General features: G+C 45.6%; 1 protein-coding gene across 1 annotated transcript in view; it reads right to left on the bottom strand.

The window, feature by feature from the left end:
- The window catches only part of B4galt6 (beta-1,4-galactosyltransferase 6), a 65,710-nt gene that overhangs the window by 22,965 nt on the left and 24,289 nt on the right, over nucleotides 1-18,456 (bottom strand). The window contains exon 3 of the mRNA XM_057788779.1: nucleotides 10,767-10,880. Coding sequence (XP_057644762.1) covers nucleotides 10,767-10,880 — 114 coding nt within the window. The remainder of the gene's footprint in view (nucleotides 1-10,766; nucleotides 10,881-18,456) is intronic.

Below are 18,456 nucleotides of genomic sequence, written 5' to 3'. Positions count from 1 at the left end.
CAGCCACGCCCACAAGCCCAAGGACTGTGGTGAATGAGAATACTGTAGCTGCTCCGCTATTGACAAAGACTCCAGCCTCCTGAACAGGCACTTAGGAAACAATGCCTTCTGACGCTGGACCAGATGGGCCCAAAGCCTGTTAGGCTCTCAAGGACCAAAAAGACAGGCGTATGGTGATGTGAACTGTAACATATCCCCAGACACGATCCAGAGCTGTTACTTTATTTTTTCTATTAAACACAGTTCTCAGAATCACAAACAACTCAGGTGAATTACTCAAGCTTGCATCCTCCTTACAGCTCGAGTAAAATATATAAGGCTTACAATCTGTAGACGGCTGCTCTTTCCCATAAATCAACAGTGCGAAACGATTTCATCACTCACACGGGGTTTCTGTCAGTCTTTGATGTAAAAGGTTTAATTCCTGGTTCTTTCCCTTTGCGACTGTTCTGCTTCCAGAGTATTAGATAGACCCTGTCGAGGGCCCAAGGGACAGTGTGAAAGAGTCCCAAGAGTCTGGTGAGAAGGCTGTTCTCTCCCCCACTCTCCTGAGCCTCCCGGTCTAGCTCTGTGGCTGAATGGCTATGACTCACACTGCCATCGGTCACCTATGTCCTCTCTGAGGCTCGCACCAGGCACTCCTTCAGATACCTCACATAGACTGCTTGACTTCTAGAATTTCCATAACTGTTTTAACAAATATTTTCTTACTCAGCTAATCTTGAAATGACCAAACCAGAGCTTTCTAAGCATGTAAGTTTTCAGTTACAAATCCCAATGCTAACTGCAGTGCCTTTGGCATGTATGAATGGATGGTGGATAGGAGGGTGTGCAGATGGTGGGTGGGTGGATGGGTAGATAGATATGTAGATGGGTGAGTGGGTGGATGAATAGATGGGTGGATGGACGGGTGGATGCGTATATAGGTGGACGGATGGATGGATGGGTGGCTGGACATACGGGTGGATGAAAGGGGTGGGTGGGTGGATGGATGGATGGGTGGATGGGTAGATTGGTGGATGAAGAGGTGGGTGGGTGGATGGAAGGGTAGATGGGAGGGAGTGGGTAGGAGAGGGTAGGTAGATGTATAGATAGATATGAAGATGGGTGAGTAGGTGGATAAATGTGAGTGGATGGATGGATGGATGGATGATGGATAGATGGGTGGGTAGGTGGGTGGATAGATGGATGCATGCATGCATGGATAGATAGATGGGTAGACAGATGGATGTATGACTAGATGATAGATGGATGGATAGATGGGTGGGTGGGTGGATGCATGCATGGTGGCAGTAAGCTGTTGTACCATGTCCTTTTTTTTGTGCTTTTGTATTCTCTGACTCAACCAGGTGCTACAACACATCTCTAAAAACACTTGTACCAAAAATATCACATGTGTAAATGATTCAAACTGGCAGACCCCATCACTGCCCAGGTCCTTGTCTTCTATTCTAAACAGTACACAATTCTTAACGCCATTTTTCTCTCTTGCTTATATTTTTCCTTGACTCGTTCTGATCAACTAATTAAAAACTACCAACTAACTGAACCTCCAGCCAATCTTTACGGCTTCTGATCCCGGTTCTACCTTGTAATCACTCTGTAAACTCTGGGAATTCCTAGGAGGACCCACACCTTTCATCAGATGCTTCCAAATTGTCCTCTCCTCCCCCAACAATAAAAAGCCTCAGAATTTCCTTGGAGGACATAAGTTGCCACCACTGCTGCTCTCTGTCCTTGCATCTGAGACACACATCCATCATTACTTTCTGCTTTGGCAGAGGGTTCAAATGCAATGCTTCTTTTTGTTCCCAAAAAGCTACGAAACAAATGAAATCAAGAAAATCCAGCTCATCATCTGCCTCTCCTTTTCAAATGTGTTCCCGGAGAAACACACATACTAGGAAATCCCCACGCGTGTGTCCCAATGGTCTGCACAAATCGTCAGCCCTTCTGGCTCACCTCACAGAGACTCTTCTCCTGCTTGCAAACTGTACGGAATACAAGGCTCTCACACTGCCGAATCCATCACTCCAAAGTCGAGCATGAAGAACGCATCCACACTCTTCCTCTCACCAAATTGTCTGCTTCCTTGCACCACAAACAACACCTTTCAGTCTATGCCCGCAGCCACACCACCTTCCAGTTCACAGCTCCATTCCCTGACAAGCGCCTCTTGCCCTGCACACTCTCTGGCATCCACTGTCCTCCCATGTAGTCTCCTTCTTTCTCACCCCCTTTCCCTTCCTGCAAGTTCCTTCCATGGCCTCTTGGTTGTAGTGTCTTCTTTTTGCCTGTTTTAATATCACCTCAGTATCCAGCTTCATAAAAAAGATTTGCCAAAGAAGGGGGTGTTCGTGTTAAAATGTACGTTTTGGGTCCTACTGTCAACACCTCTGTGTCAAGAGATGCCCACGGGTCATGTCTGTGGTTACCAGCTCTATTTGTGTATATTTTTGGCTGCTGAGTCTGACCTCCCAAAGGAAGAATTTAGAATCCAGCCTTCAGGAAAAGACAGTCATGTGACTACAAAAGACTGAAAAGCAATAAACAGTATAAAGACAGGCTACTCTGAAAAATGCCTTGCCATATACATGGTGGCTTGAGGGTACCGAGCAATGGCAAGTCTGTCTCCAGATCTGAGTGTGGCTGAGGGCAATTGTGAGCTCTGCCAAGCGGCACCAAGAGGCACTTCTCAGTGTGGGCTAGGCCTTGTTTGTGCTCCTCTAACTCTCAATCTAACTGGCCACCCAGGTTTCCTGGAGTATCTCTAGTATTTTTCCACAGATTCTGTCTTCTTAAGCCACATACAGTGTGGTTTGCAACAAAGAACCTGGACCTTTGTTTAGAGGTCTGTGTTGTTTGACTGGTGGAGGCCTGGGTTTGAACAACAGCCCAGCTGATTACCTGTCCTCTGTGAACCCAGGAAACACAGCCGATGGCCTGAGTCCCATCACAGTACCCTCACCAACGCTGGCTTCTCTCTGCACCTCTCACAGCTGGACTCAAATCTGACCCTGAAGCAAGGGCTGTGTGTACCAGAATTCTCCACCTAACACAAAGCACTGAAGAAAACTACAGATTAAGCCAGCATGAGGTGACAGTACCATCTAAGGCCTCCAACACATCCACCTTCGTCCAAACACAAGGGTCATGTTGTGAGCGCGCTGATCTGGTGAGTCACCTTTAATTAGTGATTAGCTGGCTCCACGTTCCATTCTGTTCCAACCTTTCACGGCACTTGGTCTTTCCTTGCTTGTTTGTTCTGTGTTCTCCCCCGCCCGGCTCCACCTTCTTCTGTCCCTTCCTCTCTCTTTCCTTCCCTTCCTGCCTCCTCTTCCTACTATCTCCACCACCTCTGTCTCATGCATATACAGACCTCTTAATTGCACCAAACATCATGGAAGCAAGGCCTTAAGTTTCTAGATTCATCTCTACAGGGACTGTCCACCATGGAGCCTCTGGGGACCAGCCTCCCTGTTCCCCACAGCTAGCTCATCAACCTGAGGCCATTCCTGTGTCCCTTCCGTTTCTCTACAGAATCCATTCTTTTCAACATCTCCCAGGCTTCTTCTCTGTTCTGCAGTGCTCCAGCCACACTGGTGAGCAGCTCTCCTGGTCTCTGAGCCCACCAGCCAGGTTCTGGACCCTTGTTCTCATCCTCTAGCCCGATAAACTTTTATCTTTTAAAATCATCCAGGTGGAACAGATTTGAAACATTTTTTTTTTTGAAACCAATGAAAAGAGGGGCTGGAGCTGGGTGGTACTGGTATGTGCCTTACTCCCAGCACTCGGGAGGTAGAGGCAGGAGGATCTCCACGAGTTCAAGGCCAGCCTGGTCTATAGAGGGAGTTCCACGACAACCAGGGCTACACAGAGAAACCCTGTCTCAAAAAAACCTAAGGTTGAAGATCATTCAGGTTTATAACCCTGACTGACTTCTCTTCTAGTTGCTGGCATAGATCTTCTACTCACTGAGTGCAGCAACCTTTACCCAGTTCCTCATTCCACCTGCTCTCGGGAACAGTTGATCCCTGGGACTCTGTCCTCACTTCCATGTGTCCGTCTCAGTTCCCTCTATTAATCACCTCTCACCCCCTAATTGCAGGCCTCTCAGAGCCCAGTCCTCAGCCTGCTTTCTGTCTCACTTCCTATTTCCAGCCACGCTCCTCTCAAAATTCAGACCCCAAGTTACGTCTCCTGAACTCCCAATAAAACATGCCCAACTGAATTTCCCCATTCTCCACCGTGATACTTATCTGAGTTGTTGCTTCAGTAAAGGAGCACCAAGTGAGACAACCCTTAGGCATATATGACACCTGGCCAAGGTTGCCACATGCCTCACCAGTGACCTGACTCCACCCTCTCCCTAACCCCTTTGAAACTCTCATCTGAACACCTCCACGAAGAATAGACTTAGTCTATCATTTATCTCCCAACCTTCAATGGTCTCGTTTCCCCTTGCACGTGGCCCCAGATTCCCCCTCGAAAGCCGTCTCGTGGTTGCCTGCGGATTCCCCAGCAGCATCCACAGACCCTTCCACTCCAGCCTCATCTTCAGAGCCACCCACTCACAGTGCCTCCAGTTGGAGTGCCCTCCCCACTGTGGGAACAGCCCCAGGCTATTCTTTCAGCTCCTGCAGGACTGGCCTGAAGACCCAGCTCCGAAGTCCTCTGAGACTCTCCTTTCCGTCTCTCGCCTCACCTTGAGGACAGAACACCGCTTTTCTCTGGGTGCTGCCTGCTCCTCCCAGTTCTTCTGGATTGCACTAGCTGTGCTCCTGTGGGAGCCCCCCTCCCCTCTTTACAGCAGACATCCACATGATTGACAGCTTGTTGTGTTAAGCATTGTGTGAGCTCTTCTAAAGTTTACTTGCTTTTCCCCTTTGCTGAATTTCAATCCACTCATTAAAATCCATCTCAGCGAGCTCCTGCGTTGGTAAGGTTTGCAGCTCGGGGACTATCAGGGCAAGACAGGATGAGGAAAAGTCACTGCCGGTGCATTCTATTTGAGTGGCAATCAGACAATCGGACGGAAGTTAAATCCATCTTCATTGCTATGCAGCATGCACAGCTGACATTTTCCAGCTATGCCCCACAGAAAAATCAAAACATCCGTACTAAGCACTTGTGTTTATGCTCTTGGAAGGCAGATTTCTATTTCCCTTGGTTATCAACAAGAGTCTAGTATAGATTCAAAAGAGCCGAGAGTGGATTCGCCCTCTGGAGAGCCTATAAATATTAAATAGCAAGGATATATCACTAGCCCTCTTCATACAAACAACACAAATCAAGATAGACTTTGTAGTGTGATTGGCCACTATCGAATACCAAACACTGCTGAAATTCAAACTCCACAGTATGGAAATCTGGGACTGGCCATCCTATGGCAACACTAAGGAAGACCCCAGAAGACTCCAGAAGGGAGACTTATACTCTCTTAATCCAGCACAGCGACATCAGTTCACATCACAGCTAGCAGCTACAGGTAAATTATTGATCACGCATATTTGAATGCTTTGCATCCAACAACATCTTAGAAAGGTATTATATTCAATTATTTTGTGTACTACAAGATTTTGCACTCAGATATCACATAGCACTGCTCTTTGTGGCCCCAGGGAGCTGTTCTAAGGCTGCACAGCTAGGTATAAAGCCTCAGGATGACACACATGCCTCATCCCCTTGGTGATTACAAAGTCTGGCTCCATCAAAAAAAAAAAAAGGGAGAAAGAAGGAAGGAATCCAATTAGTATTGGTTGAGTTTTACACGCCATACTGCGATTCACCCCCATTCACACTTAAGGTGGCACTGCAATCCGGGTGTTACAGAAGGATACAGAGATGCCCTGGGCAGAGTCACATTACCAGCAAAGGTCTGTCTCTCTGTCTCTCTCTCTCTTCAAAGGACCCTCTCTGCAGAAGCCTCATTATGTTGGCTATACTTAGAGTTCCCATTGTGAAATATCACCAGTACATGACTACATTTTCTGTCAAATAATGCACTTGCCCTGACTCCCTGGACATGAGATTGGTGCTCAGTTTTAAGCTAGGAACCATGCTGAAGCCTGCTGTAAACGGGTAGCTGTCAGCGCAGTGGAGAGGCAGCCCTGGAGCCCACAGCAGCCAAGCTGAACTCAAGTACCAAGCCAGAGAAGCCGCCCCACGGGAGCTTTAGGACTGCAGGAGAGGGCTGCTGGCAGGAGGGCTTGGCAGGCAGACACTTTCAAACTGTTTAATTAGTATCCATAAACCACTAATGAAGAAAATGGTCACTAAACTAAGGACAAAGATTTCTTGCAACTATAATTCCCTGAATATGCAAATTATGAAGGGGAAATGACTGTAATCAATACTCCACAGAACACTTCCCAGTGGCTTCAACACTGCACAGACAAAAACATTTATTGTGGGAAAACAAGGCTGTCCTAATAAATGACAGAGGAGGAGGCCACAGGAGTCACTTCTTGTCATTTTCCGTGTGGGACAGACAGAGCTAGCACAATCAGATTCACTTGCTCATTTGTTTATTTTTCTAATTCCAGGGCATAGTTTAGATCAATAAAACCAGAGCCTTATGGGCTGTGCCCAAACAGGACAGAGGCTCCCCAGGCAGTTTTTCCAGACAGCCTGGGTGAGGTTAGGATCTAGGTCGGGGGCTGCTATACCTGGACTTTAAATTGAAAATTCCCTCTGAAAGGAAACTCAGAGGGATGCAGGGTTCTACAGAACCTTTTGGGTGGTTCTGACTCACCCTCCATGGAGAAAAACCATTTCTGCTACAAGCCACAGCATTATATAGCAATTGCTCAGACATCTTTTCATGAGCAACTCATCAGAACCAAGGGATCTGGTAAAGGCTAAACCAAAAGGCAAGGCTTTTTGGCGTTACTGCTCTGTGAATAAGTAGCTGCCCTTTGATGTAGACTTTTACTGTAGCTAACTAATTTGGGTTACACTTTTGGGAAATTAATTCCCACAGTTCAGAACAGTTTCCCACTGCTAGGCCTCTGTCCCTCTCCTCTAGGTAAACGCAGAGATCTGCCTTCCTGCAATTACCTTTGCCAGTAGGCATTTGGTCAGAGTTTAGGGTGCAGGCAAAGAATATCCCATCTAAGACATTCACAGATCTCCAAGGACACAGAATTACTACCTGTCCACGCTGCTACTCCGGTGTTACCCTACAGCACCCACAATCAGAACGGTTGATTACAGCAGAGCCCAGAACTGATAATTTAGAGGCCTGGGTCTCCTTCGCTTAGAGCAGTAAGTCTAACTCAGACCTAGGCCCATAGAAATTACAGTGTCCAGTGTATGTGCTGTCTGATCAAGAGCCATCAGCTTCCCCTAGGTTTCCTGGTTACCTCGCAGCCTCTGCATATACTGGGAGAAAAGAAGTGGAAGGCTGATTCAAACATTCTGTGCTCTACTCATAATTTTACTGAAAATAAACTCTTTAGCTCCTTGCAAACCACCTAAAATGTATAGCACACTAACCTTCCCCTCTAGAATTCCTTGATGATTTAATTCCTTTCTTTTTTTTTTTTTTTTCCTTTTGGTTTTTCGAGACAGGGTTTCTCCGTGGCTTTGGAACCTGTCCTGGAACTAGCTCTTGTAGACCAGGCTGGCCTCGAACTCACAGAGATCCACCTGCCTCTGCCTCCCGAGTGCTGGGATTAAAGGCATGCGCCACCACGGCTTTACTTTCTCCATGAAGGATCCACCAGACCTGTACTACCCAACCCCATGGATCTGTGTGCGTACGTGAAAACTCTTATCTGATTTTCTATGACAAGGAAGAACAATGTGGAACATGGGGGAACAAGAAGGAACAGTGAGAGATGATGAATTGAAGCGGGAAGAATAAAGAATTATGGACAGACGGAGCCTGTTGTGAGTAGACTTCTTTACTCTCAGATTTCTAGCCCCCCTTTTAGCCACTCGGGGCGTCTTTAATTGAGTCCTGAAAGGGAGTCTTAAAGCTTAGAACTTTCAGGGGTCCCTTCACTCTTCTTAAGCCGTGTGGCAAACAAAGCCTGTCTCCTTTGTGTTCGTTACAGCATCTACCAACAATGAACTAAAAAGCTATGGGGACGGGAGAGATGGCGCAGTGGCTAAGAGCACTGGCTGCTCTCCCAGAGGTCCTGAGTTTAATTGCAGAGAGCAATTTCCTCAATAAAGTTATAAGAAGTACCCTTAAGCCAGGCTGTGGTATTGCACACCTTTAATCCCAGCAGAGGCAGAAGCAGGTGGATCTCTATGAGTTCAAGGCCAGCCTTGTCTATAAGAGCTAGTTCCAGGACAGGCTCCAAAGCCACAGAGAAACCCTGTCTCAAAAAACAAAGAAACAAAAAGCACCCTTAAATACTAAGGTCAATAGAGCATGGGGATAAGACACGAAGTAGCATATGGAGACTACTCATAAAAGAGAGAAGTGGAGGCCAAGGGCAGTAACAGGAGGGCAGCTTCTGAGAGCTGGAAGACAGCATCTCAGCTTCACAAGGTGGAGAAATAGTGGTTAAAAAATATATTTGAATTATAGTACATGGGTCACTACTACATATTGGATGCAAAATATAAAAACAAAATCAAAACGTTAATAGAAAATAAAGGTATATCTGTACAGTGTCGAGGTAAGAAAAGCCTTCTTTAAGAAAAAGGCAAAGTCTTAGAGAGTGACCCATTTAAAAACTGTAATTTGAACTTCACAAAATAAAAGGACTTCATAAGAAGGATTAGAAAGCAATCCCAGGATTGTGAATAGACATTCAAAGCACACACAACTGACAACTGTCACTTCAGAAATATCAGTATCTGTTGCAGGTGAATAGGACCCAGCAGTCACCAAGGGCCGAGCCTTGAGGGGCAGAGAGCCAAACCACTAGTAAGGAGGTAAGCAAAAACGTAAATAATGGGATACTCTTTCTGTTTGATCACTTAAAAAAATATATATCCCAAAGAAGAGGGGCGGCTCAGAGGTTAAGAATGCTTCCCGCTCCTACTGGGGGTTCCCAACACCCATATCCGGGAAAACTCCCAACCACCCTTGTGGTTCCAGCTCCAGGAGCTCAGATACTGTCTTCTGGCCTCCGTGAACACAAGCAAGCCCTCGCACACAACATAGCTAAAATAAATAACTAAATTTTTAGAAAAACCACAAAATCTACCAACACCAAAGTGATATAAACAAGCCCTGCATATTGCAAAAACTTGGGAGAAACTGGAAAACCTCAAGCAGCTGGAACAGCAAGCAACCTCTGAGTTGTCAACTCTCAAGTGTGCAGACACATAGGAGCAGGAAGGGCCGAGCTACACTGTTCTCTAGACAAGGAAGATAGAAGGCGTTTTTGTTTTCCTGTTGTGTGATTTTAAAAAGGGAGTAGTGGGAACCACCTAACTGCCCATCGGGTGAGATCTGGAAAATAAAACATGGCATGTTTATACAGACATTCTCACCACAATGCAGATCCACATAGAAGACCATGGGTAATTCTCAAAAAACAAGCTAAAATTCAGTCACAGAGTAACATGTAATTTAGACAACCATCTAATTTTTTTGTTTTTGGTTGTTTTCTTTCTCATTTTTTTTTAATTGAAAATAGATTTTTCTTCAAACAATATATTCTAGTCATGGTTTCCCCTCCCCAACTCCTAATAGGTCCTCCCCACCCACCCAAATCCACACCTTTTCTTTCTCTCATTAAACAAACAAGACTCTAATTGAAAAACAAAAAGAAGAACCAGCAACCAGGACCGAACAAAACAAAGAAACAAACAGGAGGGGGAAAAAAGCCAAAGAAAAGCATGAGAAATGTGTACTGACACAGACACACCTGCACACACAGAAATTCCACAAAAATCACAAAATTGGAAAATATGATATTTAATCAAAAAATTGTAACGCAAATAAATAAAGAGCACTCAGTTCATTTTCACACCGGCCATCTACTGCCGGGCATGGGCCCTTCTCTGAAGAGTGGTGTCTACACCAGGGTGACTCCATTAGAGAAAACAGACTTTTTCTCTGTAAGCGACTGTCAACTGGAGATAGCTTCTTGGGTAGGAAAATTCTTAAGTTCTTTGAAACTATGTATTTTCTCTCTCCATTTGTCTATGTAAAACTAAATTTATAGTGCTCTGTATGTACACATATCAAATATTTCTGAGAAGGAAAGGGGAATTCATGGGGGAGACATGGGAGAGAAGACTTTGGGCTAATCTATAATGTTCTATCATCCAAAGAGAGAAAACATATTAGTTATTCTTTGTCATCTGCTTTACGAGAATTTAAAAGTTAAAGCTCGGTGTAGTAGTAGTGCACACCTTCAATCCCAGCACTCAGATCTAACCCATTTCTTGTTCAAGGCCAGCCTGGTCTACAGAGCAAGTTCCAGGACAGTCAGGGCTACACAAAGAAACCACGCCTTGACAAAAAAGAAAAAAAAGGAGAAATGCAGGAATTTTTCATTATCTTTTTTTTTTTCTTCTGCATTTTTCTTTAGTTTTCAACCATCCACCACCAAAATCAGTGTTCGGTACTCCTCCAAAAAAATTAAATTAAAAAAATGAAAAAAATCATGCAGTATATTAAAAATGTCAACACCCACAATAATGATCCGCCTAATGACATCTCAGACCACGTGGTTTTTGAGCTTCTATCACGGCACAATCCACCAGTGCAAAGAAATGATCACAGCACAATCCACCAGTGCAAAGAAATGATCACGGCACAATCCACCAGTGCAAAGAAATGAGTTCCCACTTACGCATATGAGGCAGCTTCTCTGGACAGGGGAGGTTCGGTAAGTAGGTGAAGTTTTGTGGAAGATACGTTGTTGTTTGAACAAGATAGTCACTTGAATTATTGCCTTCAGGATAATCTTGGAGAGGAAGAGAGAGAGAAGAAGAAATTTACAACCCAACATTGTCTTTCTCAGCCTCCAGCGTGAAGCAGGCTGCAGCATGCCGTATACTGCAACGCAGAAGCATGCACAAGCAACAACCTGGCAAGAGTCTGAGTAGAGCACACCTGAACCAGGCCAGACACTCTGCAGGACTTCCCAGGAGAGGTGCGGAGAGCAGCAGGCCCTCACCTTACACACAAACACAACCGTGCCCTTTGCAGCCAGAAGGCATCTGCTCCCTCACCTCCATGGCTAGGTCTAACCCGGAGGAACAAGATCTCCTTCCCCTTATAGTGGCCATACCATCTGTGCACTGCTACTTCAGTACAGAGCAGAGGGCTGCAGGGACGTCTCCTGGACCTCAGCCAAGAGAACCCAAGGTTTACTCTTCAATTTACTTCTGGAACAGCCCACTCTAAGCCTTTAGTCAGTCACATTCTCTTTTACTTTGGTTTTGGGTTTTTTTTTTTTTTCCAGACAGTGTTTCTCTGTCTAACAGTCCAGGCTGTCTTGGAGCTTGCCTTGTAGACCAGGCTGGCCACCAACTCACAGAGATCCTCCTGAGTATTGGGATTAGAGGCGTGTGCCACCACCTTCCAACTAGTCAGCCACATTCTTACTCTACAGGCTGCAGCTTCTGGGGATCCTGGAACTGCTAAATAAGGCTCATTTTCTTTAGGGTCACCAAGTTCCACCACATACCGAGCAATGGCCTACAGTACCATCAAATGCTTGCCTTCGACTCACCGCAGCATGTGCTCGATTTGAGAAAGGGACAATTCGGTTTCTCATCTGGCTATCTGCTATTGGCATTTTCAGATTTCAAAAAGATGAACTAACGAAAGAGGGCTGAAGAGACGGCCTAATGGATAGGGTCTTCCGGGCAAGGATGAAATGATGGAAGAGGGTCATATGTCTATTGGTTAATAAAGAAACTGTTTGGCCTTTGATAGGACAGAAAATTAGGTAGGCGGAGTAGACAGAACAGAATGCTGGGAGAAAGAAGCCAAGTCAGGCAGTCGCCATGATTCTCCCACTCCAGACAGACGCAGGTTAAGATCTTTCCTGGTAAGCCAGCTCGTGGTGCTACACAGAATATTAGAAATGGGTTAGATCAATATGTAAGAACTAGCCAATAAGAGGCTAAAACTAATGGACCAGACAGTGTTTAAAAGAATACAGTTTCCGTGTAATTATTTCGGGGCATAACCTAGCTGGCAGCCAGGAGCCAGGCGGCAGGAACGCGGCCCGCAGCAATGAAAACTTGAGTTCAGATCCCCACCAACCATGTAAAGGTCTGTAAACACAGCGCCGGGATAGGTAGATGGAAGCAAATACAGCCCAGGGTGTGAGGACCAGTCAGCTGAAATGACCAGATCCAGCTTCAGTAAGACAGACTGTCTCAAAAGATGACGGTGGAGCAGCACAGAGGAAAACACCCAACTGATGTCAACCTGTGGCCTCCGTGTGTACACATAAGAGAAAGTGCATACAAGACATGCATGTTAGACAAACTCTTACATACACACGCACACACATGCTCAAGAGCCTAGAGAGAATAATCTCACGGAACTATTCATTAGCTTTAGTTCTGAGTGAGTGACTGACTTCCTGACCCAACATGTGACAGACACAGGCATAGGATTTGAACATGGACTCCAGGGTCACAATTTAGTTACTCTCTAGGGGAGAGAGGAGAAATGCAAATCTGAGGGACAGGATGTGCCCATTTCAGGCTGTGTGGAGGAAGATGGCCTAGAGTGGTGAAGAGAGATAAGAAACAGAAATAACTGTCGAACGGCTGTGCCTGCCACATCCAGCCATGGACACAGAAAATGTAAACATGCCCCTACAGTCATCCGCAACCAGCCCCAATGCAAACACTGTAAAAGCTAAACCCTCTGGCCCATGGGACAATGCTACTGGGATGGATATAAGGTTTTGTGAAGAGCCATTTGAAAGCTAAGCACCACCCCTGTGAACAGAAATGGTCACCATCAAACAGAGTTGGTGGGCTGCAGCCTGGGAGGTAGGGGATATTTCTGAGCAGGGCTTCAGTACCTTCCCCGGACCACTGGAAGAAGGTCCTGTGTGGAGACCCGAAAATATGAGCCAAAGGTCAGAGACTCAGAACCTACCTCTAGTTCTCTAAGGCTGTTGTGCTTCTAGCTCAAACAAAGGTCCCACCTAGGTGTAGATGAGAGAGTTTTGCTCTCTCAAGGTTATTGTCAACAGGTGTGGCTAATAGTTAGACCTTGTACTCCAAAAACAGACCTCAAACAAGAGTCTAAGGATCCAACTAAGTTCTAGTTTCCTTTCTGGAGATAACTTGGGATTCCACCCAGGGAGTGGTTTCCCTACAGAATGGTCTAGGGTGTGAACATGACTTGTTTTGTTCTAGCAACAGAATGTTTAGCTGTGGCCGTAGCCCCCAACCTTCAGCTGGTCTGTTCATTTCCTTGTCTCGTGTTAATGTAGTTTTTCATCTCACTCCTACCTTTTGGGGTCAGGGATATTTTAAGCAGTTGAAAATTAAACACGGGCGAATTTTCAGTACTCATGGAGTTCCCTCCCGATACTATCCTATGTTTCTCCGTTTTATTGTTTTCATTTGCATCTTCATAGTCTTTACTATATTTCTGAATCTTCACGCCTCTACCCTGACAAGGTATTTTTGTCGAGGCTGGTCCCCCACTGTCCTGATGAGAATTCTCACAGGCTGAGGAGATAGACAAAGGCTCTGGATCCAAAGCCAAGGAAGAGACAGAAGTCCGAAAAAGAAGGTTGAGTCCCAGAAGCCTCGGTGGAAATGCACACTATGAACTGAGGAGCAAACCTCTGAGGCATCAGCTGAACAGCCAAGCAAGCCTAGCACGATAAACATACTGCACCCGGATATGGGGAGCCCCTGGGAAAGATTTCCCAGGCTGCTCTTGGGAGGAGCCCTGAAAGCAGTTGGCAGGGAACTACTCTCAGCCAAGGGGCAGGAGAGATAGAGCAGCCACATTTAATATGGCCAAGGGCAGACCAAAATTACAGAAACCCTCTGGGGGCCAAATTCTATACTTTCTCCTAGTGCATCTGAGACTGCCACCAGACTCCACATAAAACAGGGCTGTGCGGTCCAGGGAGGCGCATTCCTTCAAGGGGTTTTACAAAAATGTATCTGGATTATCAAATGCACAGCATAGTTTTAAAATAATTTCTTCTCCTACAAGGAATTCTGCTCTGCCCAATGGGAGGGATTGGTGCTCTAAACATGATTTAAGAGCCTGCACATGGCTGGAGGGATGGCTTAGAATTTAGGAGCATATACTGCTCCTGCCACGGAACCCAGTTCAATTCTCAGCACTCAAACTCAACTCAACAATCACTTGAAATTCCACCTCCACAGGATCTAGCACTACTTTCTCCTATGGAAGGCACCTGCCCTTACACGCACATCTGCCCACACAGATGCACACACATCCCTTACATGCACATCTGCCCACACAGATGCACACACATCCCTTACATACACATCTGCCCACAGATACACACACATCTTCCCACACAGATGCACACACATCCCTTACACACACATCTGCCCACACAGAGATACATGCACATCTCTTACATACACATCTGCCCACACAGATATACACAAATGCCTTACATGCATATCTGCCCACACAGATGCACACACATCCCTTACATGCACATCTGCCCACACAGAGATACATACATACTCATAATCCAAAAATAAAAATAAATCTTAAGAAAAAAGGTTCTCGGGCTCAGGTGAGGGGCCCTGAGGACCAGTGCAGTGGACTTGCCCACTTGGACCCTGCTATCTGCAGCAGGCAAGAGAGCTGGCCCCAGAGTCACCAATGCCCTGCCCCTTACCAGCTGCAGCACACAAGAGAGCAAACCCTGTAGCCCACCTGGGCAGCACACTAGAGCTGACCTGTTGTAGCGGGTACAGGTGAGCCAGCCCCGAGTGCAGGAGACCAGGAGAGCTGAGTCCCACCCACTTGCAAGTAAAGATGAAGAGACTAAAGAGTAAACTGTGTGACTCACCAGGACACACCATACCACAGCTTCCAAGAGAAGATTCTTCTCTCTCTCTCTCTCTCTCTCTCTCTCTCTCTCTCTCTCTCTCTCTCTCTCTCTCTCTCTCTCTCGTTTGTTGTGTTTGTTATATTTGATCTTTGGCTTTTCTTTTAAACTTTGTTTTGTTTGGGGAGAGGCTGCAAGGGCAGAGGGAGGATGTGGAAGGCCTGGGAGATGAGGAGCATGGGAATACACGATGTGAAATCCACAAAGAATCAATGAAAGTGAAGTTTTTTTTTTAAAAAAAAAAAAGGTAAAATTTTAAAAGAAAAAAATTCTTTGTCTCCACTACAAATGCTTGATTAGTGCTGCTGCTACGGGTTCAGGAGGTCTTTGTCAAACTCCTGGATTTACACCTAGAGTTTCTTAGCTAGTCAATAAACAGATTTCCTGCTTACTAAAATATAACCGAAGTTCTCTTCTTTATTTGACAGGAAAGAAATTCTTATTTCAGATACATGGTTAGAAAAACAAACTGGTCTTGCCTTTAATTTTAGTACTCAGGGGGCAGCGGCAGGTGGATATCAGTGAGTACGAGGCCAGCCTGGTGTACACAGTGAATTCCAGGATAGCCCGAACTATGTAGAGAGACAGTACCTCAAGAAAAAACAAATAATAATAATAGCAGTAGGAACAAGAACAATAACAATAAAAATCAAAAAAGAAAACAAAAGGAATTCTTAAAAAATTACAGATAGGTTTATGAAAAAGGTTTTAAACCATATCAAATGTTTGTAACAGATCAAAGCAATCTCCTAGAAAGTAGAGAGAAAGAGAACTAGAAACAGGGGGGGCACAAATGACCCAGAAGTCAGCACAAAGGGTGCTTCACAGAAGCGGAGGACTAAGTGCCCACAGTCAGGACTTCAATCAAACCATAAGAGAAGACGAAGGGAGGGGTCTTTGTAAAACCTGACAGCACAAAAGAGATTAAAGGATGCAGTGGCATTTCCTTTTTACTTTAATAAATAAAGCTTGTCTGAAGATCAGAGAGTAAAACAGCCCACCTGGACAGCCTTAGAGACCAGACAGTGGTGACACACACCTTTAATCCCGGTAGTCACACTAGTTGCCATAGAAACTGGGCAGTGCCTTTAATCCCAGTGGTGCAAACCTTTAATCCCAGAACTAGAGAGGATCATAAAATGGGAGGAGACAGTTCTCAATCTCAGGCTCATTCTGAGATTCCTGGAGGCAGGGTCGCCATTTTGGATTGAGGTTGAGGTAAGAGGCAGTGGCTGGTTGCTTTGCTTTTTGGGTCTTCAGGTTGAACCTCAATATTTGTCTCTGAGTTTTTAATTAATTGTGCTTTGAAAGGAGAAAGGTAAAGAGGAAGAGGGGAGAGTTCCAAAGGTTCCAGAAAGGGGGAAAAAAAAATTCTGGTCTACATACAATAATTACCAGAATTCCAGTCATATTCTAAAAGGCACACTACACTGGAGAACAGAAACCGACACAGGGGAGGCCGGAACCCTTCATAAGCATGGCTCACTGTGTGCCTAGCAGTCCAGGGAAACCCAGTGATAGCCGGCAGAAAGCTCAGTGGGAGAGAGGTGACAGAAACCATTTTATCATAATCCTCTCCTACCTTAAAATAAGAAATGACTGAAAACTGAAGAAAGTGTTTTATACGGTGGCTTCTTGATATGAGCTCAATGGTTAAAACAAAGTCTCTCTCCCGCCCACCCCCTTGCACATGCACACCTCACAGCTTTCTTCTGCACACACTGTCAGAAAGAAGGCTTTCGAGCTCTCTGTCAATGGCTGCTCTTGATCGCGTCCATTTTTCTTAGCACCTGTTGCACACTGCCCGTGCACAATCATTGGAAACGGAAATCAAAGCTATCCTGGGTCCTGCTTTTGTGTGCTCCCCAAACTCAGTTTTTAAAATAATACTAAGACTGAAAACGACTAGGTTTCTCATACAGCTCTCAAGTAATATTTTTGTCTGTTTTTAGGTTACTTGGTGGTCTGTGGTAAAGTCTTACTCTAGTCAGGATGGCCTGGCCTGAAACTCAAATCACTATGTAGTCCAGGCTGGCCTTGGAGTTGTATCAACACTTCTGCCTCAGCATCCTAAGTGCTGGGAGGACAACTATGGCCACAATGTCTAGTTCACCCAGAATTTCTTCTTTATCAAATGTTTTTATTTGTGTTTGTGTGTGTTTGAGAGAGAGAGACAGAGACAGAGAGGAGAGAGAGAGAACATACAGCACAAGTGGGTGCCTGCAGAGGCCAGAAGAGAGAATTAGATCCCCTGGAGCTGGAGTTACAGGAGGTTGTAAGCCACCCTATGTGGGTGTTGAGAACTGAACGGGGGTCCTCTACAAGAGTACCAAGTGCTCTCAGTAACCAGTGAGCTACCTCTCCAGCCCCACCAAGTAACTCCTTGATGTCATGTATTAATTTAAATTGGATACACTGCATACTTGATTAATTTTTGTCACTAATACCTGGGCCTCTCCTCTTCCACATTCTATGATTCTACAGACCCACATCCAACTCCTGGACATTTCAAGCTCTCTGGCTATTTCTATAACAGAAATTTAACCATCACTCCCTAGAGGGGGTCTGGGGACTAAAAGAAGCCCAGAGTGGGTAACCTAGGGCTAGACTAATTATATATTTCATGAAAGAACACAATCATTATGTTCATCAGTTTTAATAAACCCAAACGATAGCTTCTAAGTGCTGAAAGACATTCAACACTGGGCAATGACTTGAGTTTCGAGGATCCAGACAAATGTCTCTGTCCTCTCCCATAACACTGTAAATAACAATAAAGGGCGGAAGTCACTGAGAGACTCGCATAAGTGTTTCCAAGATTCCAAGTCCTTCATCTGGTGCCACTTCAGCCAAGCCTAACCACAGCTGGAACCACTAGCCTGAGCATCACCTTGAGCTAAAGTCATCTTTAACGTCCAGCGTAAGCAAGACACCTAAGGCATCCAAGGAAATACTGCAAATAAACCCACTGTGGCTGACAAAGCAGCCTGAGTGATTTAAGGCTCTGGAAACAATGCCGACAACCCTCCCGCAACCTTTCTTCCTGTGAAAGAAGTGAGTGAGCGCCATCCATGAAGCAACCACTACTTTGAAAGCCCTGAACAGTTTCCAGAGGTTACGTGGGACAGACACTCTTGAGATTCACCGCAGCTTCTGTGCGAGGCAGACATTATTTCATCTAATGAATGGATGGAAACCAAAGGAGCTCCAGGCAACCTGCCTGCCTCCCCGCTCCCAGAACCACACCCAGAGAAATGGAAAACTCCAAAGGAAAAGGTGCTAGGCAGGTCCCAACACCGCTTTCAAATGGAAAGAACAGAGAAAAGAAGGCGACCAAAGGACGCCTCTCAACAGCTTCACTTCTGCAAGAGGAAACCCTGGAAGGTGCCAGGGAACTCCATTAGAGAGAGCTTTGATGTGCTTGTCGCTAACACGGGTAGATGGCTAGCGTTGA

The sequence above is a fragment of the Chionomys nivalis genome, chromosome 14, assembly GCF_950005125.1.
Source record: "Chionomys nivalis chromosome 14, mChiNiv1.1, whole genome shotgun sequence".
Classification (NCBI taxonomy): Eukaryota; Metazoa; Chordata; class Mammalia; order Rodentia; family Cricetidae; genus Chionomys; species Chionomys nivalis.
The sequence above is the reverse complement of the archived record's forward strand: the minus strand, read 5'-3'. Positions and strand labels throughout refer to the sequence as shown.